At 41.1% G+C, this 25,253-nt stretch overlaps 2 protein-coding genes across 2 annotated transcripts in view; both read left to right on the top strand.

Annotated features, from left to right (window-relative positions):
* Nucleotides 1-583: 583 nt before the first annotated feature.
* On the top strand, nt 584-19,052 carry LOC130193231 (mucin-5B-like). Its single transcript, XM_056413681.1, has 25 exons — nt 584-738; nt 3,220-3,334; nt 3,891-3,975; nt 5,261-5,367; nt 6,218-6,428; nt 6,529-6,654; nt 6,763-6,880; nt 7,018-7,159; nt 7,406-7,513; nt 7,773-7,842; nt 8,149-8,286; nt 8,421-8,585; nt 8,712-8,806; nt 8,894-9,020; nt 9,285-9,540; nt 9,655-9,676; nt 11,940-12,091; nt 12,686-12,824; nt 14,793-14,900; nt 15,517-15,693; nt 16,314-16,553; nt 16,873-17,029; nt 17,152-17,280; nt 18,604-18,751; nt 19,010-19,052. The coding sequence occupies exons 1-25, from the start codon at nt 584-586 to the stop codon at nt 19,050-19,052; spliced, it is 3,333 nt and encodes a 1,110-aa protein (XP_056269656.1).
* A 1,050-nt stretch (nt 19,053-20,102) lies between these two features.
* The window catches only part of LOC130193232 (mucin-5B-like), a 28,128-nt gene continuing 22,977 nt past the window's right edge, over nt 20,103-25,253 (top strand). The window contains exons 1-2 of the mRNA XM_056413682.1: nt 20,103-20,142; nt 21,739-21,942. Of these exons, the coding sequence (XP_056269657.1) occupies nt 20,103-20,142; nt 21,739-21,942 (244 nt within the window). The remainder of the gene's footprint in view (nt 20,143-21,738; nt 21,943-25,253) is intronic.

Below are 25,253 nucleotides of genomic sequence, written 5' to 3' on the forward strand. Positions count from 1 at the left end.
CCCATCCTACTTTACAGTATCTTGCCGTTTATTGCATTCCTGTTTTTATATTTTGTAATGAAATGTTAAATATACCAACACAACCACAATATATATTAATTACAACCATCAAAGTCAGAAATCCAAAATCTCAAGTCAAAATAATGTCTAACACTTCAAACTAACTCTGACTGACCGAGCAGATGGTTTATCGAGGATAACGGGGCGGCCAATCACATTTCAGGGGTGTCCTATGCTGCTATTTACTGAGTGTACGCCTCAGTGTCAGAACAAGCTGATACAGAACATCTGGTACTCACTGTGGGAAACATTTCTAAATATAAAATGCATTATTTATTCTCTTTACTACAGTAACCATCACTCCTACTCTACAGATACTAAGCCTAAGTTCAGGTAACTGCAAATTTCCAAAATATATTTTTGGTCAACTCTTCATGTCAGTTAAAAAGATGTTTTAACATGTTATTATTGTGTTGTAGCTGATGTAAACCACATCGGCCAAGTTTGCACGACTTGGGGAGAATATCACTGGAAGACCTTTGATGGAAATTTCTTCCAGCTGGCCTCAAGTTGTAACCATGTAATGGCCTCCCAGTGTAAGGAGAACTACGAACATTTCAACATCCAGATGAGGCGTAAGTTAGTCAATAATTTGCTCAGCATCAGCACCATCCTCATGATGTTTGAAGGAACAGTGGTGGAGATCTCCAAGAACTCAGTGATCGTCGATGAAAAGACGTAAGTTAGTCATGCATCTCTGAGACACTGTACCGCATATGTTCCATATTACACCCTAAGATCTCTGTTTTAGATGTTTTAAATATTTACATCCGGTATGTTAGTATTAGGGCTGCACGGTGGTGCAGTGGCTAGCACTGTCACCTCACACGTTTGCACGTTCTCCTCATGGCAGAGTGGGTTCCCTCCGGGTTCCCCGGCTTCCTCCCACAGTCTAAAGACATGCAGCTCTGGTTAATTGGAGACTCTAAATGGCCCGTGGGTGTCAGCGTGAGCGTGCATGGTTGTCTATCTGTTGGGATGAGCCCTGAAATAAATTGGAGACCCGTCCAGCCTTCGCACAATCAGCCGGGATCACTCCAGCGCCTCTACGACCCTAAATAGGATAAGCGGCTTGGATAATGGAATGGAACCATACTATTAATTATTAGAAAGATGTTCTTTACTTTGAAAACAGTAGTTCGACAAATTGTGTTACTAGCTTTCAAACACATGCCTCAGAGGATAGAGGTTGCTTAGAAGTCATGGAGATAGTTATCTTTATAAACTAGTGTAATACAATTTAAAGCTTTTAAAAAAGCTAATAAATGGACTAATAGTTTAGATTATTCTGCCTGTTTCCAACCAATTATCTCTTTATTGTTGCCAGCTGTCTTTAACGGAATTCCACAGTGTTTTAGGTTTTTCAATTCTTTCCCAAGCCGAAAAAGATTAAAGATACCAAAAATCCTTTGACTACAAAAGGACTATCTTCACCCATCTTTATTAATGTATTGATTTTTTTACTGAATATGTTATATCATCATTCCAATAATTCTGGTGACAGTTTTGCTCTTTGAACAATTATCTCAATCCTAATTAAAAAGCCCCAGTTACATGTTTGAAGTCTTGAATTAATATTATCCATTCCAATGAGCAGCTTCCATCTTTGTCAATTTTGTATTGTATTTATTATCTTCTTGGTCGATTCTGTTTACTAAAGTGATTATCACCAACGTTGCTTTACATGGAAGTAACATGATTTAGATTCTTACCTGTGTGTACTCGTACCCCAGGTACCTCACATGAACATATTGTGGGAAAGCAATAACTTCTCTGTCCAGGTGTTTAGTCAAGAAGACAAATGGATACAAAAAGTTTCACCTGGATTCACAACACTGTGGAATGCTTCTTTTAATAAACACAAAGCTGATTGGATAAATATTAGTGCTGTGAAAAATAACGCGTTAACTCAGTTAATTCAATTACAGGTTTAACTAGTTATTTTTTTTAAACGCATTTAACGCATGCGCAGAATGAGCTTCCAATCCGTCTGTTGTTGGTCGTCGGGACGAAAAAAAACACGTCGATCGCGGCGTAGTGTCGGTAGATCGCATGACATTAAAAAGATTGGCCCGCCCCCTGACATGTTCTCTATCGCACGTCTTTGTTCTTTTATTAAACTAAACGTCTGTTGTTGATCGTATCTCCACAGCAGCATGTCATTTCTGTCTCTTCGCGTTGCGTTAACACTTATCGATCTCCGTCTCGCGCGCCACAGAGCTCCGTGCGCGCGCATCGGACCGAGCAAAAAAAAAGTCACTTGTCAATCTGTCCACCTTTAGATTGTATCATGGTGGAGTTAATGGTTGACAAACAAGAGAAAAATTTTCTGTTTAACCCTCCTGTTACCTTTACATTTACGAACATATTTTACCCTCGGGGTCAATTTGACCCCAGCAATTAAAACCTCCAGAAAATTATTAGAATTAATATTGCTTCCCAAGTTTAAGTGTGAGGTACTTTATGTTTGTTTGTTGACTACCTAAATAGCCCTTTAAATAAATAAAAAAGTTGATATTTCTGATATGTTTGACACAGTGAAAAACAGCCTGGGGTCAAATTGACCCCAAAGAACACCGACATTAAACATTGAATGGGGTCAAATTGACCCGAAAGGTAACAGGAGGGTTAAACATTCTGTTTAGGATGAAGATGTATTAATGTTCCATATGGAAGAAAACTGCTAAATAACTGCTGAGTTGCAGCACCATTGTATAGAAGAATGTATAAATGTATATATCCGTCTTTTGTCATAAATCTCTATGTTCTCACAAAATATACCGAGAATATCGGTAATATGTGATTAATCATGATTAATCCACAAAAACCTGTGATTAATCCGATTTAAAATGTTAATCGTTTCACAGCCCTAATAAATATACATGCATATTTTCATATTAGTGTTTCTATGTGATGGTGATATGTTATCATTAGTCACAGTAATCTATTAACCTGAATTAATTAATATTATAAATATTAAGATTTAATTATATGAGTTGGTGTATGTTTAAGGGTCACTAAAGGTTATACTCACAAACTCTGAGAGCCTCATAACTTTCACGGTACATTTAGTTATTATTTTGTCTTATTTGAATACAACTTCCTGTCAGATGTTGCTCTCTGTCTAATGTTCAAAATAATTCTCTGTTTTTGCTGCAGGGTGACTCTGCCATACATCGTATCAGGGCTGACTGTCATGGAAACCGCATTTGATATTAGTATTGAAGCTAAGATGGGAATTAAATTGGTCTGGAACCAGGACAACTCCATGGAGGTAGGTAGCACATCCTCTCATATGTACACACGTGTGTCCTGTTTGTGGTCAAGTGTATGGTCATGGAGTTTTAAACACGGTGGGAATAGGACACATTGTGAGCCTGCAGGATCCAAGTTTTTTTATTGTGAAAAGGATATGGCTGAAGTTATTCTATCATTTCATTCATCACATCCCTTTTTGCCGCAGAACTTGCCGTAGTGTTGCACGTGGGTGAGCAGCAGTCCAAGCTATTTTATAGAAAAGTCAGACATAATTGCCACTGATACATAAAACTCTTACGGAGTTAAGATTAACCATGTATCGTGGAGTTAACACAAGGAAAAACAATATATGCTCATTTGGTCAACTCCACATCGTTTTAGTTTGAGCCATGAGAGGCGGAGCTCACACAGCACACGAGTATGACCAACGTAAATTCCAAAATGGATTACATAGAAATAATTATGAGTCAAATGTTCATAAATTACATGTTGACATCTTAACAACCTGCTTTGAATGATTAATGATATATTAAATGTGCAATAACAATTGTTTGATTGGGGCATGTTCACAGATTGAAATTGATAAAAAATACCAGAACCAGACATGTGGACTCTGTGGAAACTTTGACGGCATAAAGAATGATTTAATGAAAAACGGTGAGGTTCTTTTTCTTTGTACTCATCAAACTATCTCACTCTCTCTCACTGTGTATTCATTAATATTAGCCATGTACCATCTAATGGAAGTGTCCCAAAAATGTATTGTGTCTCTTTGGATATCTCAGGAATCGAAGTGGATTTTAAGATAATTTGTTTACACTGATCAATAGAATGAATGCTTTGATATAAAAATCAGTATCACGGTATAAAGAAACATACATACAAAAAGGAGACACTTTTGGCAAAGGCTGCAGCTGTTTCACTTCTTAGGTGTACTTGGTTGATGCTGCCATGACACCATGTGAGCATTTCTACATCCCATCTGTCATGATAAGTCATGGATGTCGAAGAGAGAGAGGACCCAAACGCCGACATATTCTGCAAAAAACAATATTTAATTTCAAAGTACTAACAGGATGACAAACACGCGGACCAAACAGTACGAAGCCACACTGGGAATGAGACGAACAGGGTTTACATACACAGGCAGGCGGAGGTGATTGGACAACGGGGAACGAGACACAGGTGAACACAATGAGGGCAGGACCAGCAATCACACAGAAGGAAACAATCAGGACCAGGGCAGACAATCACAGGGAGACAGACGACACAAGGACTTCAAAACAAGACACACGACACAAGACGAGACACAAACTCCAGATCATGACACCATCATCCCATTGTCTACATCCCATCAGTCCCATTTTAATGTTCAGATTTTTATTTTTGGAAGCTCACTAATCTGCATTAAAACTTCTACATTCAGCCGTGTTTAACATAGTAAATCTCCATTCAAGTTAAATAATTAAAGTATCCATCCACCTGCTTGGTTTTATACATTTTAACATTATTTTAACCAATTTTTACTATGACATTAAAGTTTCATTTTTTTATTTTTTTTATCAGTGTACTGATAAAGTGTTTTTAAATCCTTAAAACACCTATTATGATTTGATGAAACCTCAAAACAGGGGAAAAAATACATCATTTATAATTACTATTATTTACTTAAACAGAACAATTTCTGACAGAATATTTAGCTCTACGGATAAATACACACTTACAAGGTTGAAGGTCTTCGAGCTAATGACTATTTCCAGATATTTCAATAAATGCTGACTTTTGTTTGACTTTTTGTTTAACTGAACATTTTTAAATACTTGTTTTAACATATTCCCCCTTTCACTTGAAATCTTGAACATTCCCAAAAAGGGGGAGCAAATTGCATTAAATGTTTTTATTGAATAATCAAAGTGAATATTGTTGTGTGACTGCCCTCTAGGAGCTGAGCTGTCTGTCAAGGAATATGCTGACACCTACAATGTGAATGAGCCAACAGAGATTTGTGAGGAGATTGAGCTCAGCGAAGTCCCGAGCTGTGGCGAAAAGGTAACAAAGTCACGTCTGTGAAGAATGATCAATCAATCAATTAAACTTGTATTACAGACTCAAGGCCCAGATAGTACAAAACATTGAAATATAATAAAATACATACAAAATCACAAGTAAAAAACAAACAAAGAACTACACATGCTTTATAAATAGACAGCTATACCAGTATCTCCACAGCTGGGACTGATATCGTGTAGTGCTGAAGTTTATATTTGATAAAAACATTATGATCTCATTTTCGGAGTCATTAACCCGGCAGATACATTTCTACATTAGATTTCTTAAAACTGCTTTGAATGTATTGACTCCTGCAGCCCCAAACATCTCACTGGTACTAGTCCACCTCGGTCTCTTCAACAGTATTCTCATGGCATCATTGTAGGCCACTTGCAGCCTCCTTAGGCTTGCTTTTTTTTGTAGTTAGACCAATTCAATTCAATTCAATTCAGTTTATTTGTATAGCCCAATTTCACAAATTACAAATTTGTCTCGGAGTGCTTTACAATCTGTACACACACATCATCCCTGCAACAAAACATCGACCAGGAAAAACTCCCAAATAACCCTTCAGACCACAAGTCTGCCGTGTACAGAGGTGTACAATACGCTTTAAACAGAGAGAATACATATTCAGAGAGAATGAGATACCCCACACTTTCTTATCTCTGCCAAAATTGAAAAGAACCACCGAGGCAGAAAACGTAGCTTTTAAATAATTCATTTTATCCGTGATGACATTTGCTCACCTTATTTGATCGAATAGTTCAAGAACGGTTGGTTATTACACTTTTAACAAGGTAACACTACAACACTTAATTGTACCATTGATGGATTTTTTTCCCCCCAGGAATTCTGTGACGAGATCTTCTCCGGCCCTTCATTCAGTAGTTGCCAGACCCTTCTGGATGGAGAATCCTTTACAAAAGCCTGTATGGCTGACATGTGCAACAGTGAAAAAAAAGATTACTCTTTCCTCTGCAAAACCATCACAGAGTACTCCAGACAGTGTTCCTATGTAGGTGGCAACCCCACCCAATGGAGAAATGCGACATTTTGCGGTAAGGGTGATCCAACTAAAGATGGCGTACATGCACTTCACTCACTTTTGTGTTTTTGCTGGTTTCTGGTACATCAATATTAAAGTGTTTGTCTCCACAGACAAGCCATGTCTATACAACATGGTCCACATGGAGTCCAGCAGTTCATGTCCTGACAGTTGCTCCACGCCTCAGGCCAGCCAGACATGTAACAGCCACGACAAAGAAGGCTGCCAGTGCCCTGCCGGTACCCACACACATTTAACACTTCAGTGTTTACACCGTATGGAAGCAGACACAACCACAATCATGTCTCATGACAAGTACTTATAGTCATATCTCCTTTATTCCTCAGGAATGGTCTTTGATGACATTAGTGGCCCTGGCTGTGTTACAGTGGACAAGTGTCCATGTGTGCACAACAACAACATCTACAAGTCAGGAGAGTCCTATTCTTCCAGCTGTAGAACCTGGTAAGATTAAATATGTACAGTTATGGGACAACTACAGATACATTGCAATTAAATGCATTCAACATACACAGCGGTAAAATACTCATTATTTATTTCTGTGTGTGTGTGTCTGTCTGTGTGTGTGTGTGTGCTGACAGTGTGTGTCAGAATGGAAAGTGGGCGTGTACGGAGGAGAACTGTCCAGGAATGTGCTCTGTGGAGGGCGGGGCTCACATCAACACCTTCGATGGAAAAGACTACAGCTTCCATGGGGACTGCTCCTACGTCCTGGCTCAGGTAGTTCACAAACACACACACACACACACACACACAGACACACACTGGACCATCAGAAGGATGGGGCGATTGATAAACCAACTGCATATATGCTGACAGACACATCATCATGCTGCATGATATGATGTGATGTATTATTGAGTATTCAATTCAATGATGTCCTGAAACACATCCTGTGTATGGTTGGTATTTATTTGACACCCGCTGCCATTCTTTCTGTCCTTATTAAAGTCCCAATGTGTGTTGCAGCAAAGTGATGGCTTATACACTGTGCTGGTGGACCTGGTCAAGTGCGGTCTTGATGACAGAAGTACCTGCCTTAGAGCTGTAACTCTGAGTCTATACAACAGTTCTGTGGTAAACTCCAGATGCAGACACACACACACACACAAACACAAACACAAACGCAAGATACACTGTTGAACAGATCCATGTCGAACTTGCAACTACTTTTCTATTTTGCATTGCATTTTGTTTGTAGTTTCTGTGGTATTATAGTTTTGATGGTTTACCTGATCATATCAAATGTGTGTGTGTGCAACCCTCAGAGAGTTATTTGCAAATACTGTTGGATTACTGTTGTATATCATCAAAAATGTGTCTTTCCATCTGTCAGGTTATTCAAATTCATGCAACTGGGCAGATCTACGTGAACCATATTCTTTCTCAGCTTCCTCTGTTTACATGTGAGTTACTTCAAGTAACATGACAGAAGACACGCACAGACACGTAAAGGTTTTTTTTCAACAAAAAAGGGGTCCTGATTCTTTTCGTCAAGTTATAGCCCTAACTAATTTACTGCAAAAATTACAACATAAATAAAAAGTTATGGATTTGCATTGATGCGGTAGATGCACATAAATGAACAGACCCACATAACAATCGAAAAATATGAATATGAGGACGGCTACAATCCAACATACAGATATTGTAAGCTTAATATTAACATCTCAAGCAACACGTTTGTGAGGCTTTGATTTCTTTCACTGCAGCGGTAGTCAGAGCCTTCAAACCGTCATCCTTCTACATCGCCATCCAACCCAATGTGGGCATTCAAGTGATGATCCAGATGTCCCCGGTGATGCAAATCTTCCTCTTAGCTGACCCTTCGCTCAAAGGAACCATCTCTGGTATGCCTCGACATTATTGTCTTACTGCGTGGAAATCGCCTCCAGTACTTACAAATACCAAGCAGCTATACTCAGTAAAAGTAACACTTCACGGGTTGTTTAAACATTTGTATCTGTGTCACCTCGCCCATCAGGATTGTGCGGGAACTTCAACAACAAAATATGTGATGACTTCAAGGTGAATAGTGGGCTGGTGGAGGGCACCGCATTCGCGTTCGCCAACGCATGGAAAACTAGAGCCAGCTGCCCCGACATCACAGCACGCTTTGGACACCCCTGCCAACAAAGCATCAGCAAGGGTACAGACTCTGCTCAATGTCTTGTTACTTCACATGGAGTAATGTTTATCATATCATATGAATGAAAAGAACCAACCATGCTATTTTCATGCAAGTGATTCATTTCTGTATGTTTCTCTGTCTCAGATCATTATGCCAAGTACTGGTGCTCCAAAGTAATAGATCCTCAAGGAGTGTTTGCTCCTTGCCACTCTGTCATTAGCCCCAGTGTATTCCATGATGTAAGTCTGCACACACACACAAAGCTGTAATGACAAATAAACCAACGTATTGTCGCCGTATAATGTGCCTGCTGTGTCGCCTCACAGAACTGCATGTATGACAGCTGCAACTGCCTGAAGGCTGAGGACTGCATGTGTGCCGTGGTCTCCTCGTATGTCTTTGCCTGTTCAATGGCAGGAATCCACATCTCTGACTGGAGGTCGACCGTCTGCGGTAAATAAAACACCAAGGATCATTTTGTATTCCTGCGGTAATAAGGAGGAGCTGCGTTTTTATGAGATTCCAGGAAATTCTTACCGTGTTAAAAAGGGCCATGGGTGCAATTACACCAATGTGATATCTGTAACAATTTACACGCGTGAAAAATGGGGTTCATTTAATTCAATTTAGTTTATTTGTATAGACCATTTTCACAAATTGCAAACATTTAGCAGATAGACTCTCATGCTAAGACTCCGTTCGTCTCTCCCCCACTAGGCAAATGGGGTACATCATGTAAAGCAGGTACAGTGTATGCGTACAACATGACCAGCTGCGGTCGTACCTGCCGTTCCCTCAGCCAACCGGACTACTCCTGCAAGACCAGCTTCACCGCGGTAGACGGCTGTGGCTGTGCCGAGGGAACCTACATGAACGAGGAGGGCGTTTGTGTGCTCCAAGATCACTGTCCCTGCTACGATAAAGACATCATTATTCCTGTTGGACAGACTATCAGCAACTACGGCTCCACATGGTAAAATAAATAATGTGTAACCATGTCCGCAGCGGGCTATTATGGGGTCATGTAATAAACACTCAACAGTTTGCTTCAGAGTGAGTTGTAAATTGAGAATATGTTCCATTTTAGGGGTTCACTAACCAAGACCATGGCAAGAGCGATATGAGTTTACAGATGTTTTATTGCGAGATGGAACGAGAGGGTTGACTTAAGGAAGCGGAACGGGCTCGGGAGATGAAGGGATGTCGGGGAGAAGGAACGAGAAGGGTACGGGGGGTCGTGGAAAGAAGGTGGGAGGGGTGCAATTAGAGTCCGGCGGCAGGAGGGAACGGTGGGGGTGGAGACTGGTGGGTGCTCCGGCGGTGCAGAGTCCCCCGTTGCTCCAGTGGTCCTGTGAGAGAGAGAAATAGGAGGGAAAGAACGAGGTCGGGGGGGTCGGGATGTTGGAACTGAGTCGAAGCGGAAGTGAACGGGTTCGTTGCGCTTAAGTACTTAGTGCTCGGGTAATTGGTCGAGTTCAGGGCGTGGTCTTCGTTCCCGAATTAAGTTTCATAAAACACCATTAATACAGGGTTTACATTTTACACTTTGCATTCAAGCGCTCAACTAAAAAGAAGGACAGTGAGTGTTGTGTACTCGATAGACAATGGGGTGTTATTTCTGGGAGCGGCACTGCAATGGAAATAAGCTAGAAGCTCGCTTAGAACGTTAGCGTGCTGAAATCAGCCGAATAGCACTAAACGCCGCGTGCAGCACGGCGCTCATGTTGCACGTCTCTGGTCATGAACCCAAAGTATTGGACGCATTGAAATGTTGACCAAAAGTCAGAGGATCACCATATATATATATATATATATATATTAAAATTCATATTGAAGGGTGACACTGATGTCTATATCATATTTTTATATCACATTTTTATCCGAATTGTTATCATTCTATTAATTCTGTCAACACAATGTATGATTTTAATGTACCAATACATAACTAATATTGAATCACTAAAAATAACACTTGGTTAAACAAACGGGGACAATCAAAGGTCAAGCTAGAGCACATTTTAGCCAGTCTGCATCACCAGAGTACGTTATTAAAAGGGATACAGAATTGTATTGATGGAAAAAGAAAGATTTTGCGATGCTTGCTGATGATATAAACTCTTTTACTTGTTGTCACAGCGTCTGCCGAAAAGGAGCTCTCAGCTGCACAGGAGGGACACATCTAGAAAGTAGGTTTCCACATATGGTCTTACTCATCATTCATTTGTTTTTATATGAGACACTTTTTTCTCCCAAAATACAGTGAAAGGTGGATGTGATTATGCAAATGATATACTCACCAATACTCTTCATCTTGAATTTGTTATTTATTACCCAGCGTCACCAACATGCCGTTCCCCCATGGTTTACTTTGACTGCACCACTCTTCAACCTGGGGCCACTGGGACTGAGTGTCAGAATAGCTGCAACACTCTGGACATGGCTTGTGTAAGTACAGCATAGCACATACACACACACGCACACACACACGATCTGGGTCAGGATATTAAAGCAAAACATACACGTCTATCCTGATGCCATGTACACACATCCTCCCTCCATGGTGCAGGAGGAGCTTCAGGCTGCATTTTACAGTTTAAAATGTGTTTGTCTTCTCTTACCGTCACTTGATGATTTTATCAGTCACACCCAACAGTAAATTAATTGAAACGATGCCCTTGTACACTTACCTGGGTATATAAAAACACATGCTTTTATTTAATTTACACATTACTAATCTAGTTAGGAAGCTCAAAGTTAAGATTTGCTTTTATCAAAAAAACATCTTTCTTTTCCTTCAATGCCGAGACTATACTTGCGTAAGTTACTTTTTTCTTCTTCTGTGATTGGTAACGATGACATATTTTGTAAGCATGCAGCCTCGTCCAATTTTGTTTACATTCAATACGCCATGCATATCTGCATTTTATTAAAAATGGAAATACCCTAACTCACCCATTGCATTATTTAGGATTAGGTGGATTGGACATCAGTATTGACACATGTTAGATAATGGTCCAGTTTATTTCTGTGCCCTGTAACAGCTACGCTCTTCCAAGATCTTGCATTTCAATTTATTATGTTACCATTTTCATACTACGCACCATGGGCATGGAATAATTTCATGGCATGTGGATTTTATTATTGTAAGGCGACTGTGAAAACAGCTGTTCTGTTTAATGCATGTTGTACATGTTTTTTTTTAATTGTCCTGTAATTTTGAATGGCTGCTAACTTGGCCCAGGTCCCTATTTTATAAAGAGATTTTGATCTCATGGGACTTCTTGGTAAAATAAAGGTAATACAAAACAAATCCCATACATGCACAGGCCTTGTTTGGTTCACTATTTTTACCCTCCATTTTGCCGGTTACAGATCAGCACAAGCTGTAGATCTGGCTGCATGTGCCCTGATGGCCTGGTGTCAGATGGAGCAGGAAACTGCATCAACGAGACCAACTGTCCATGTCAGCACAATGGGAAAGCATATCAGTCTGGGGAGACAGTGACTGTGGACTGCAACACCTGGTTTGTACTGCAAACACACACACACACATACACACACACACACACACACACACACACACACACACACACACACACACACACACACACATACACACATACACACACACACATTACACAATTTACTGCAAATGTCTCCCGTAGCTGTTCCTACCCTGAGTGAATGTTAGCTCCTGCTGATGTGCAGGTGGAACCGTATCTCCTCCCATCAGTGCATGAATGGGTGTAAATGGGTGAATTATGTCATGTAGTTTTAAAGCGCTTTGAGTGGTCAGAAGACTAGAAAAGCACTATATATAGGTCCATTTACCTTTACACACACACAGACACAAAGCAAAACTTTTCCAATTTACACATTTTATCCAACTAAATGAATAAATATTAATACAAAATATTCTTTAAGCATAATATTTTATGTATTATATATTGAATATTACATTGATTATACATATGTAATGACATTTCCTCTACTAAGAATGTTATGATAATAATTACAGATAATTTTGCTGATGACACAGGCGTAAATCTCCTAAAATGCAATGAATGTTCTGGGCAAGATTACAAGATTAAAAGTGTGTCTGGTGTGTGTTTTCACAGCTTATGCAGTGGAAGGAAGTTCACATGCACCACCAATGTGTGCGATGCAGTTTGTGGGATCTATGGCGATGGTCACCACATCACATTTGATGATAAGAGATATGACTTCAGCGGAGACTGTGACTACACACTCCTTCAGGTAAAGGGACAGTTGGAAAGATGTACAATGAAAACATGTGTTGACCTTTGGTTTCCATTGTGACAGCAGATGTGTGTAAGTGTATTTTAGGACTAGGGTTGGATACCGGAAACCGGTGCCAATGTGGGACCTAGAATATTTTAACGCAATTAACGCAACTTTGTTTACTTCCGGTGTGCGTTGAAGTTTTTGCACTTCTCTGAGTGTCAAGCCGCGGCAGTCCGCCCCCTTCCTCCCGTCTGCTCCTCGATATTCACAGAGAAACAGAGGGCGACGTGTCGGTGACGCGGGGCGGAAGGTGCAGGTGACTTTTTTTTGTGCTCCGCTCGATGCGCGCGCAGACTCGCCGGCATGGAGCTCTGCGGCGCGCGAGACGGAGAGCCGAGAAGAGTGACCGACACGTCGAGACAGAATGACATGCTGCTGTAGAGACAATCAATAACAGACGTTTAGTTTAATAAAAGAATAAAGACGTCTTGAAGAAAAGAACCTTACATTACTTCTGCTGTAATCTGGCGCGATAGAGAAAATGACAGGGGGGCGGGGCCTCACCCTGATAGAATGGTGGGGGAAACACTGGGATGTGTCACATGCAAAAGCCTTTAAAAGGTGAATTTACATTTTTTTGTAAAATCGAGAAAATGCCCCCAGCCTCCGGAGGGTTAACGTGACACATTTGAATGTCAGTCAGTTTACCAAGGCCACTGGTTCTGCTGTTGTTCAATGTTCAAGATGACAGGACCAATGGGGTCTCTAATACACCTTTTGTTACTAATCTGGATGTTTCACTGAAGAAACAATTCATCATCCACGATATTAAATACCTTGCTGACACTTTATAGGTAGGAGCCTCTTTGAAAACACAGCTCTGTGTGAAGTTTTGTCTTTAAAAAAGAATACAATTAAACAAGTGTCTAAAATACACGCTGTCTGAAGGGATTACTCGTTCATTTCGAAGATTTAGTCTTTAGAAGAAAAAAAAACTTTTAATCGCGATTAATGAATTTCAAAATGTGCGATTAATTAGTTCATTTTTTTAAATCGATTGACAGCCCTAATATATATATATCTGTTGTTTGTCAGTGCTCCATGATAACGGCTTCGACAGGGAATATGGCCAAAGAGGTTTTTAATGTCCTCATTGTGCGTTTTAAAAAAAAGAAGTATTGGTTCAGGCACCATTTAGGCACCGGTATCGTTTTAAAAGTACCGGTTTAGCACCGGTATCATAAAAAACCCAAACGATACCCATCCCTATTTAGGACCTCCATCTATGTTGTCAGAAAAACAAGAGAGGAGCAACTTATGTATCTGTCTACAGTAATAATTATTCTACCACATGGATAACAAATATCTGATTTCATGCTGCACACAACTTGAGCAGTTTTCCACACAAAAGCAGGACTCTTAAAATTACATACCTTGCTGAGGAGTGTGTGTGTGTGGGGGGGGGGGGGGTGCAGCCTGTTCTCTGCAGCTCTTTATACAACAGTTAACTGTGGATGTTGGTCCAGTTACCTAACTCCTCGGCAAAGACTTAAAATCATCCACTGACCAAAATCATCCAAAATATCCAGTGGCCGTCTTTTGTAGAAATACTTTGGGTGAGTGATCGTAGTGACACACACATTGCATTTCCTGCTCTCAGTGTGTCACAAGCAGCTACAGGAAATTAGCAGTAAATTAATCCAGCACTGATACAGCTACAGAAGAATGAACAGTAAACAGAGAATATCCAGGACATAGAATTGCGCCTCAGGCTTCGTTCTGCAATCTGAATGCTGTAGGGGGACAGTGGAGCCCGCCACTACCAGTAAAAACTACTATAGAGAGGTATTTACTGAATGTAAATACAGTGAATGATTCTTGAAGGAAAATGCAGAGTAGTGACTGGTAATGAGTTCTGATTTCATGAAAAATTTATATCTTGCTGTCCAGTAATTGCAGCCTGTGTGTATCCTTATTCAGGACTACTGTGGCACCAACCAGAACGAAGGAAGCTTCCGGATTATCGGTGAGAATATTCCATGTAACACAGGAGCCACCTGCACCAATAACATCCGGATCTTCCTGGGGGTAAACACAACACAAGTACACTGTGCACATGTTCTTTCCCAAACACTAAAGCAGAATATTAGATTAATATCAATGTTGAGGTTCGACAAGAATTGTGGCTCAAATGATAATCACGAAGACTGGGACCAATCATTCTTTTATGATTGATGAGCCTTATAATACTTTTAATAAGCATTACAATTATGTATTGATTGGGTGAAAAAGCAAAATAAAGTTAAACTAAACTGGTATTTTACTTAATTTTTTACCATTGGAGACACTTTAAAACCAATGATGATATAATCCCATGGTAATGCTATGATGCCGATTGTAACACTTTATATCCTGGACGTGTGCAGCCTGTGCGAACAGTCCCATCCAATGACACTGACAATAAGACGTGGCCTTGCTTTTGACATGCAGTCAGATTTGTATCTGCTCCTTCAAAAAGAATAATGCAGTTGCTTCCCATGTATTTGGGAAGCAACATTCTTTTCACATCTTAGCATGCAACTATTCATGTGCAAACTAAAAGAAGAACCCTAGACATGATTTACTGAGTAACTGATTACTTGTTCAACCTCACTGAGCTGGTGCACTAATACAATGCTTGTTTATTTCATGTTTATGCCCACAGGATAATGAATACCAACTTAAAGATGATAACTTCCAAATGGTTAAGGGCAGTGGCCAGGTGCACCCTGATCAGTTACAGACGATGGGTCTCTACCTGGTGTTGACGATCAAGCCGGGTCTTGTACTCATGTGGGACAAGAAGACCAGTCTTTATATTAAACTTGCCCCGGAGTTCCAGGTAAACAATCATGTCTGCATGTCTTCACTGACAGCTGGCTTTTTCACAAAGCATATTGGTTAGAGCAATTTATGCACATTGTCATAAGAATTTTCCCAGACAGGTGAAGACATTTTGTTCTATGGTGCAACTTTTATTAATCACTATGTGATTCACACGTTAATGAACATTGAATGGAATAATTGTAATGTAAAAAGGTTGCTGATAGTATTTAAATCACAAAGAATCATGCAACTAATGCATCAGCAACTCGACTCCACTTTTGGGCCTCTTGTAGCTGATTGTTTGGCTTTACAACGCCTTGGCACGGCTCTCAATAACCCAGAGAAAGTTAGGGGTTAGCTGGTTTGCATCTAGCGTAAGAACAGGATGTTTTCCTCAGGAGCTGGCAGAGAAAAAACAAAGAAAAGAGAGTGATGACTGGACTTATATGTGCCTGGCAGTTTAAACATGACAGCATTATCTTTATGTCTGCTCACACACTGACCATACAAGTATGGACTATGATAGTGTTTGTTATGATGTTAAGGGTAGAAGTATATTTCAGTTGCAACAAACAGATGTGTTCCTCTGTATCAGCTCTATCACTACAGTAAACTCATTGGGTTCCTCTCTCTCAGGGCAAGGTCTGTGGTATGTGTGGAAACTACGATGGCAACAGTAAGAATGAATTCACCACACGCTCTCAGGAGACGGTGACAGACGTTCTAGAGTTTGGTAACAGTTGGAAGGTTTCAACCAACTGCCCAAAAGCCGAACTGCTCACTGATCCCTGTACTTCTAACCGCTACCGGGCAGCCTGGTCCCAGAAACAGTGTAGCGTCATCACCAGTGTCACCTTCCAGAGCTGTCATTCACAGGTAACTACGGTGACAGCATCATACTCGGCGCAAATATATGCATTGTCACTTTAAATGCCATAGTATGTGAAATTGAATGAACAGAATTGTTTTTCTCCATCTATTAAACTGCTCATTGCTCGGTAGTCTGCCCATCCACCGGTTTATTTAAAACAATGGTCTGAAGCAAGAAATATGAAACAATGCTTTTTTGCCTGTAATATTAATATTAGCACAGTTCGTGATTACAACGTTGTCACCATTGTTACAACTACAACAACATTTTTGTTTTTCTCAACATAATTTCTCCTATTAAACAGTACATATTCATGTCTTCAAGGTTGACCCAGGTCCATACTATGACTCTTGTGTGAGGGACTCTTGTGGTTGTGCCACTGGTGGGGACTGTGAGTGTCTCTGCACTGCTGTGGCTTCATATGCCAAAGCTTGTAATGAAGCTGGAACCTGTCTGAAATGGAGAACTCCTAAGCTGTGCCGTAAGTTTGGTCACAATCATACAAGGATAATATGAGCTGTATGTTTTATAACTTGTTTTAGCCAAAAGAATCAAAGTTGTTGGACAACACCAACTAAGATATACTTATTTTGTCTCTTGCAGCTATTTTCTGTGACTATTATAACAAACCTGATGAATGTGAATGGCACTACAAGCCTTGTGGAGTTCCCTGCATGAAGACATGTAGGAATTCTTCGGGAAAATGTTCCGGCCTCATCACTGCCCTGGAAGGTACAGTACATTCGAGAGATATGTTGGCATGCCATCTTCTTGACAAGAGGTTCCAGTGTCGGATTTCTAGGACTGATTGACCTAACCCAGACTAAAACATTAATATTGTCCAGAAGTGTTTTGATCCTGTGTCTACACATAGGTTTGCCAGAGCCACCATATTCAGTACTGCTCTTTTGGCATTTCCATGGTCGATTATTTTTCTTCCTGATTTTTTATTTACATTTCTGATGGATATTATTATTATTATAAAAAATGTTGTGAGTTAGACCAACACGTCAGAGGTTATAGGCTGTATTAGCCTAACTTTTTATTTATTTGGCTTAGTTTGTTTACCAGCGTAATGAATCTGTCTTGAAGGTCTGTAAATAATAGTGCTGTGAAAAATAACGCGTTAACTCAGTTAATTAAATTACAGGTTTAACTAGTTTAAAAAAAAAAACGCATTTAACGCATGCGCAGAATGAGCTTCCAATCCGTCTGTTGTTGGTCGTCTCGAACCAGCAGCATGTCATTCTGTCTCTACGTGTCGCGTTAACACGACTCCGATCTCCGTCTCGCGCGCCGCAGAGCTCACTTGCACCCGTCAACAACTCTTCTCGGAGCTCTTGCCTGTCTTGAGAGCCCTGTAAATGTATATATGTGATTAATCATGATTAATCCACAGAAACCTGTGATTAACCTGATTACAATTTTTAATCGTTTCACAGACCTAGTAAATAAGCATTAAGTTACTCTTTTCTAAGTTTGACCTTAACGCCACTGATCAAAACCAAAGTATATGTAGGTAAACCCTGATGATTTCAATTTTTTTTGTATAAACACCTTCTGGAGACACATTGAGAACAGCAACATTACTCTGTTTGAATGTGGATTTGAATGAGTGAATGCTTGCTTGCGTTTGTGGTGCACTTTGAGTGGTTGCTAAGACGAGAAAAGCACGACATGAAGGCAGTCCATTTACGCTTTAACAGTATATTCTAGTCTGCATACAAATGGGATGTGGAGGATAATTACACTTAACAATTACTACTTTATATATGACCCTTATCGAACCAGTTAAAATCAATTGAGAACCAATTCTCATTTGCAATGGACATGGCATTCTAAGAATAGGAGATGTGTCTCTGAAATCCTGCAAAGTCTTTGATTTTAGGGGGTTTCTGTGAAGGAAGAGGAGTTGGACATTGAGTCAGTCAGTGACCCATCAGTTTAAGAGTGTGTCTTTGTGTGTGCGTACGTGAATTAGCGATTGAGGTCAAACTATTTCGCTATATTTTTATTTCTACTGAGGTTAACCCATTTACTATAATGGTGTTGCAGGCTGCTATCCACAGTGTCCCCCAACACAGCCCTACTTTGATGAAGACAAAATGACCTGCGTTTCCAAGGACCAATGTGGCTGCTATGATGACAAAGGAACCCATTACACCATCGGAGAAAAGGTTCCATCGAACAACTGCTACACTTGGTATGTCTCGTACAGAGTATTCATTGTCAAACAAAACAGTCTTTGTAGGCACTGATATAGATACAACATATGGACATATATGAGAAATATTAAATTTTTTGAGTGATTACATCCTTACATTTAGCATAAGGCATATTGACAGACCAATTGCAAACACATGTGCTAGAGGTCATTATCAAGAGCAGCCGGATGTGGACCCCTCTGTGTGGAGTTTTCATGTGTGGGTTTTATTCCGAGTTCTCTGTATTCCTTCCACAGTCCCAAGAGATTAGGTTATTTGGTGACTCTTAATTATATGTGAATGTGAGTGAATAGTATTCTGTATCTGTGGTTACATCCCAAGTCTCTTAATGGTTGTTTGTCGGATCAGCTTTTGCATTTGCTAACAACTTGCAAATAGAAAGGGTGTTAAACCTTTGTTTTTTAATTCCCTTACTCTTCCAAAATTAAGGCAATCTTTTGGGATAGCACAATTAAAATGAATTGAATTCATAGGCAATGTTTTAAATTATATTAAATAACTGAGGTAGGATGATTAAATTTAAATAAATTGATTTTGTGCAGGCCAAAATCACAAATTACAAATCATCCTCAGAGGGCTTTACAATCTGTACACATACAACATCCTCTGTTCCAGGACCTCACATGTAAAAGGTAAAACTTCCCCAAAAAAACTATAACAGGGAGAAAAAGGGAGGAAACCTCAAGGAGGGCAACAGAGGAGGATCCCTCTATTAGGATGTACAATAAGTACAATAGATGTCAAGTGTACAGAATGAACAACATAACATAATTACATGTTCAATGAATATAACAGAAATTATTCATATGAGTAGGCGTGATGAACAAGTTACAACAAATAAAAATAGCAGCAACAGTGGATGTAATATAATTTTTTTCCTGATCCGATGTGAAGTCCTGGGACAGGGATGTCGTATGTGTACAGATTGTAAAGCTCTCTGAGGCAAATTTCTAATTTTTGATGTTGGGCTATATAAAATAAAAATAAAAAACTGAATTAATAAAAATGATATTAGAAGGAGGTGTCGGGCAGGACTAGGGTCCAGATATAACTATGATCCATGTAAACAGTAGGAGATAGAGAAAAGTGGGCATCAGCAGGGCCCTGGCAGGAGGCAGGAGGCTCCAGACATAGCCACGATCAATGAAAACCTTTGAGGCGAGAAAGCACAAAGTCTCCGGGGAAGAAGCAGAGTTAGTAATGTGCATTGATGGGACATGAATTCATACAGAAGATAGAGAAGAGAGTATCATAAGATGTCCCCCAGCAATCTTAGTGGAGGTTCACTCTTCTGAGTGACATCATAATTGGACCACATTGGAAGGGAAAATGGATGAGATCCGCCTTGAGATGCTGAAGGCGCTGAACAGTGCTGGGATGTCATGGCTGACACGACTTTTCACTGTCACATGGGGGTCGGGAACAGTGACCATGTACTGGCAGATAAAAAAAAAAGAAGGGGGACCAGAGAGTGTGCTCGAACTATCGGGATATCACACTACTCAGCCTCCCGGGGAAAGCTTATGCCAGGGTGCTGGAAAGGAGGCTGCGACCATTTATCGAACCGTAGATTCAAGAGAAGCAGTGCGGATTCTGTCCAGGTTATTGAACGGTGGAGTAGCTCTCTACCTTTTAATGGGGCGACTGAGGCTCAGTGGTGAGCAGGGTCGTCCTTCAATTAAGAGGATCGGCAGCTCCGCTATCCCATGTCTCTACATCTTCCGCCGGAAACTAAAAACACATCTTTTCCGACTATATTTGGATTAAAACACAGATTAGCACTTCAGTGGCAATTAAATGGCTCTTATTATGGTACTTTTGTAGTTCGACTATGTTGAGGAAATGTTACTTTCTGTATTCTTGTTGTTCTTAGTTTGTACTCTAGGTTGAATACACTTATTGTAAGTCGCTATGGATAAAAGCGTCTGCTAAATGTAATGTCATGTAATCAAATGTTGATTAAGTGTCCTTGGGCAAAACACTTAACCCCAAAATGTATCAGCTCAGCTATAGCTCAGTAATGAAGAGCTGTTTGATTTTGAAGGACTGTAAACTAAATTAAACAAAGAGGGTTGGCACCATGATAAAAAGCTACGGATTTAAAATCTGAAAATTCACTACAAGATACAGTACACAAGGTAACAATCTATATAAATTAAAGTCAACCCCAACCCGTACACCGAGTAATCGTGTTTCCCGACATTTCTGGTGACCAGCCAGATGATGTTAATATCATTTGAGATTGTAAAGTCATTGTAAATTAATGACTTTAGATTTTAGAGCACTTTTCAAGTGTGTGGGAGTCAAGTGTTCCATCAGGGAGAAAAATGGCACACACATTTAATTAGGAGCATTTACTCCATGCTGAGTAGATTTTGTATGGACCGAGTCACCAGGCTGGCTGGATGTCCAATGACAATTAGGGTACAGTCTGTTGGAAATATGAATAGAAGAAAGGGACAGAAAACAGTGAATGGTACGTAACTGCTTTTGGTTAACAGGGAGAGAATGAAGAAGAGCGAAGGCAACGTTTTATGTAAATGATGAGATGCAACATGTTTCCGGGGCTCAGCTTTTCAGTATTTGGAGCACATATGTAACTAGAGTGTTCTTCTAGCTTCCACTGATAGGTCCAGTTATCCCCCTCAGTATTTACTGATCAGCTCTTCTACAGACATATTGCTCTGTCAATTAAAACCAAAAATTCCCTTCCTCTGAGTGAGATTTGCTTGTGGCATGTATAATACTAAAAGGTCAATGACGTGACGACTTGTTCCTTATATTTTAAAGCTCCTGTGATGTCCTTGGAATAGGGTGCAGTTACGATGTGAACTGTAAGTACACATACACACTGACTTTTTACAGTAAATAGTTTTTGTATGAGAATACACGGACACACACACACACCCACAGAAACACACAAAACGTTGAAAAAATGTAAAACATGATCTCTCTCGCTCTGCAGCTTGTACATGCTGTGTTAATGGAAACACCTATGAATATGGGAAAACCATCTACAACACCACGGATGGCCTGGGAAACTGCATCACAGCTAAGTGTGGGGCCAATGGGACCATAAGCAGAAGCATGTACGAGTGCATTACTACTACCACAGCAGGGCCTACAACTACTGCCTTTGCATTCAGCACAGTTGAAAAGACAACTTCAGGTAAGAAAATATATTCAACAAACAAAATGTTATTAATTTCATGTTCTTCAAATCTGGGAGGAATGTAATTAAAATGACGAGAGAAAGAAAACGTGTTTGGATTTCTAAACAATATACTAATTGTGGACTGTATCTCATTTCCCAACCACTGAAGTACCATCAGTAACGACTTCGGGAACGACAGCAACACCTTCAGAAACAACTGCAGAAGAGCAAACTACAGTGAGTGCTGGGACAACTGCAGTACCAAAAGTCACCACTGGTCCAGTGACAACTTTGACAACGAGTGTTGTACAAACTACGACCACAGTGCCAGGTGTCACAACAACAGGCCCTGAAACCACAGTTGTAACATCAGCACCTTCTGTTGGCACCACAACCACTGAAGTACCGTCAGTATCGACTTCGGGAACGACAGCAACACCTTCAGAAACAACTGCAGAAGAGCAAACTACAGTGAGTGCTGGGACAACTGCAGTACCAAAAGTCACCACTGGTCCAGTGACAACTTTGACAACGAGTGTTGTACAAACTACGACCACAGTGCCAGGTGTCACAACAACAGGCCCTGAAACCACAGTTGTAACATCAGCACCTTCTGTTGGCACCACAACCACTGAAGTACCGTCAGTATCGACTTGGGAACGACAGCAACACCTTCAGAAACAACTGCAGAAGAGCAAACTACAGTGAGTGCTGGGACAACTGCAGTACCAAAAGTCACCACTGGTCCAGTGACAACTTTGACAACGAGTGTTGTACAAACTACGACCACAGTGCCAGGTGTCACAACAACAGGCCCTGAAACCACAGTTGTAACATCAGCACCTTCTGTTGGCACCACAACCACTGAAGTACCGTCAGTATCGACTTGGGAACGACAGCAACACCTTCAGAAACAACTGCAGAAGAGCAAACTACAGTGAGTGCTGGGACAACTGCAGTACCAAAAGTCACCACTGGTCCAGTGACAACTTTGACAACGAGTGTTGTACAAACTACGACCACAGTGCCAGGTGTCACAACAACAGGCCCTGAAACCACAGTTGTAACATCAGCACCTTCTGTTGGCACCACAACCACTGAAGTACCGTCAGTATCGACTTGGGAACGACAGCAACACCTTCAGAAACAACTGCAGAAGAGCAAACTACAGTGAGTGCTGGGACAACTGCAGTACCAAAAGTCACCACTGGTCCAGTGACAACTTTGACAACGAGTGTTGTACAAACTACGACCACAGTGCCAGGTGTCACAACAACAGGCCCTGAAACCACAGTTGTAACATCAGCACCTTCTGTTGGCACCACAACCACTGAAGTACCGTCAGTATCGACTTCAGGAACGACAGCAACACCTTCAGAAACAACTACAGAAGAGCAAACTACAGTGAGTGCTGGGACAACTGCAGTACCAAAAGTCACCACTGGTCCAGTGACAACTTTGACAACGAGTGTTGTACAAACTACGACCACAGTGCCAGGTGTCACAACAACAGGCCCTGAAACCACAGTTGTAACATCAGCACCTTCTGTTGGCACCACAACCACTGAAGTACCGTCAGTATCGACTTCGGGAACGACAGCAACACCTTCAGAAACAACTGCAGAAGAGCAAACTACAGTGAGTGCTGGGACAACTGCAGTACCAAAAGTCACCACTGGTCCAGTGACAACTTTGACAACGAGTGTTGTACAAACTACGACCACAGTGCCAGGTGTCACAACAACAGGCCCTGAAACCACAGTTGTAACATCAGCACCTTCTGTTGGCACCACAACCACTGAAGTACCGTCAGTATCGACTTCGGAACGACAGCAACACCTTCAGAAACAACTGCAGAAGAGCAAACTACAGTGAGTGCTGGGACAACTGCAGTACCAAAAGTCACCACTGGTCCAGTGACAACTTTGACAACGAGTGTTGTACAAACTACGACCACAGTGCCAGGTGTCACAACAACAGGCCCTGAAACCACAGTTGTAACATCAGCACCTTCTGTTGGCACCACAACCACTGAAGTACCGTCAGTATCGACTTCGGTAACGACAGCAACACCTTCAGAAACAACTGCAGAAGAGCAAACTACAGTGAGTGCTGGGACAACTGCAGTACCAAAAGTCACCACTGGTCCAGTGACAACTTTGACAACGAGTGTTGTACAAACTACGACCACAGTGCCAGGTGTCACAACAACAGGCCCTGAAACCACAGTTGTAACATCAGCACCTTCTGTTGGCACCACAACCACTGAAGTACCGTCAGTATCGACTTCAGGAACGACAGCAACACCTTCAGAAACAACTACAGAAGAGCAAACTACAGTGAGTGCTGGGACAACTGCAGTACCAAAAGTCACCACTGGTCCAGTGACAACTTTGACAACGAGTGTTGTACAAACTACGACCACAGTGCCAGGTGTCACAACAACAGGCCCTGAAACCACAGTTGTAACATCAGCACCTTCTGTTGGCACCACAACCACTGAAGTACCGTCAGTATCGACTTCGGGAACGACAGCAACACCTTCAGAAACAACTGCAGAAGAGCAAACTACAGTGAGTGCTGGGACAACTGCAGTACCAAAAGTCACCACTGGTCCAGTGACAACTTTGACAACGAGTGTTGTACAAACTACGACCACAGTGCCAGGTGTCACAACAACAGGCCCTGAAACCACAGTTGTAACATCAGCACCTTCTGTTGGCACCACAACCACTGAAGTACCGTCAGTATCGACTTCGGGAACGACAGCAACACCTTCAGAAACAACTGCAGAAGAGCAAACTACAGTGAGTGCTGGGACAACTGCAGTACCAAAAGTCACCACTGGTCCAGTGACAACTTTGACAACGAGTGTTGTACAAACTACGACCACAGTGCCAGGTGTCACAACAACAGGCCCTGAAACCACAGTTGTAACATCAGCACCTTCTGTTGGCACCACAACCACTGAAGTACCGTCAGTATCGACTTCGAACGACAGCAACACCTTCAGAAACAACTGCAGAAGAGCAAACTACAGTGAGTGCTGGGACAACTGCAGTACCAAAAGTCACCACTGGTCCAGTGACAACTTTGACAACGAGTGTTGTACAAACTACGACCACAGTGCCAGGTGTCACAACAACAGGCCCTGAAACCACAGTTGTAACATCAGCACCTTCTGTTGGCACCACAACCACTGAAGTACCGTCAGTATCGACTTCGGAACGACAGCAACACCTTCAGAAACAACTGCAGAAGAGCAAACTACAGTGAGTGCTGGGACAACTGCAGTACCAAAAGTCACCACTGGTCCAGTGACAACT

This window comes from Pseudoliparis swirei, chromosome 4 (assembly GCF_029220125.1).
Source record: "Pseudoliparis swirei isolate HS2019 ecotype Mariana Trench chromosome 4, NWPU_hadal_v1, whole genome shotgun sequence".
Lineage (NCBI taxonomy): Eukaryota > Metazoa > Chordata > Actinopteri > Perciformes > Liparidae > Pseudoliparis > Pseudoliparis swirei.

Coding starts and splice junctions, on each gene's coding strand:
- LOC130193231 (XM_056413681.1), top strand. CDS start 584: ATGGCCTCCCAGTGTAAGGAGAACTACGAACATTTCAACATCCAGATG. Junction 7,843..8,148: donor TCAGCTTCCTCTGTTTACAT/GTGAGTTACTTC, acceptor CTTTCACTGCAG/CGGTAGTCAGAGCCTTCAAA. Junction 8,586..8,711: donor CCAACAAAGCATCAGCAAGG/GTACAGACTCTG, acceptor TCTCTGTCTCAG/ATCATTATGCCAAGTACTGG.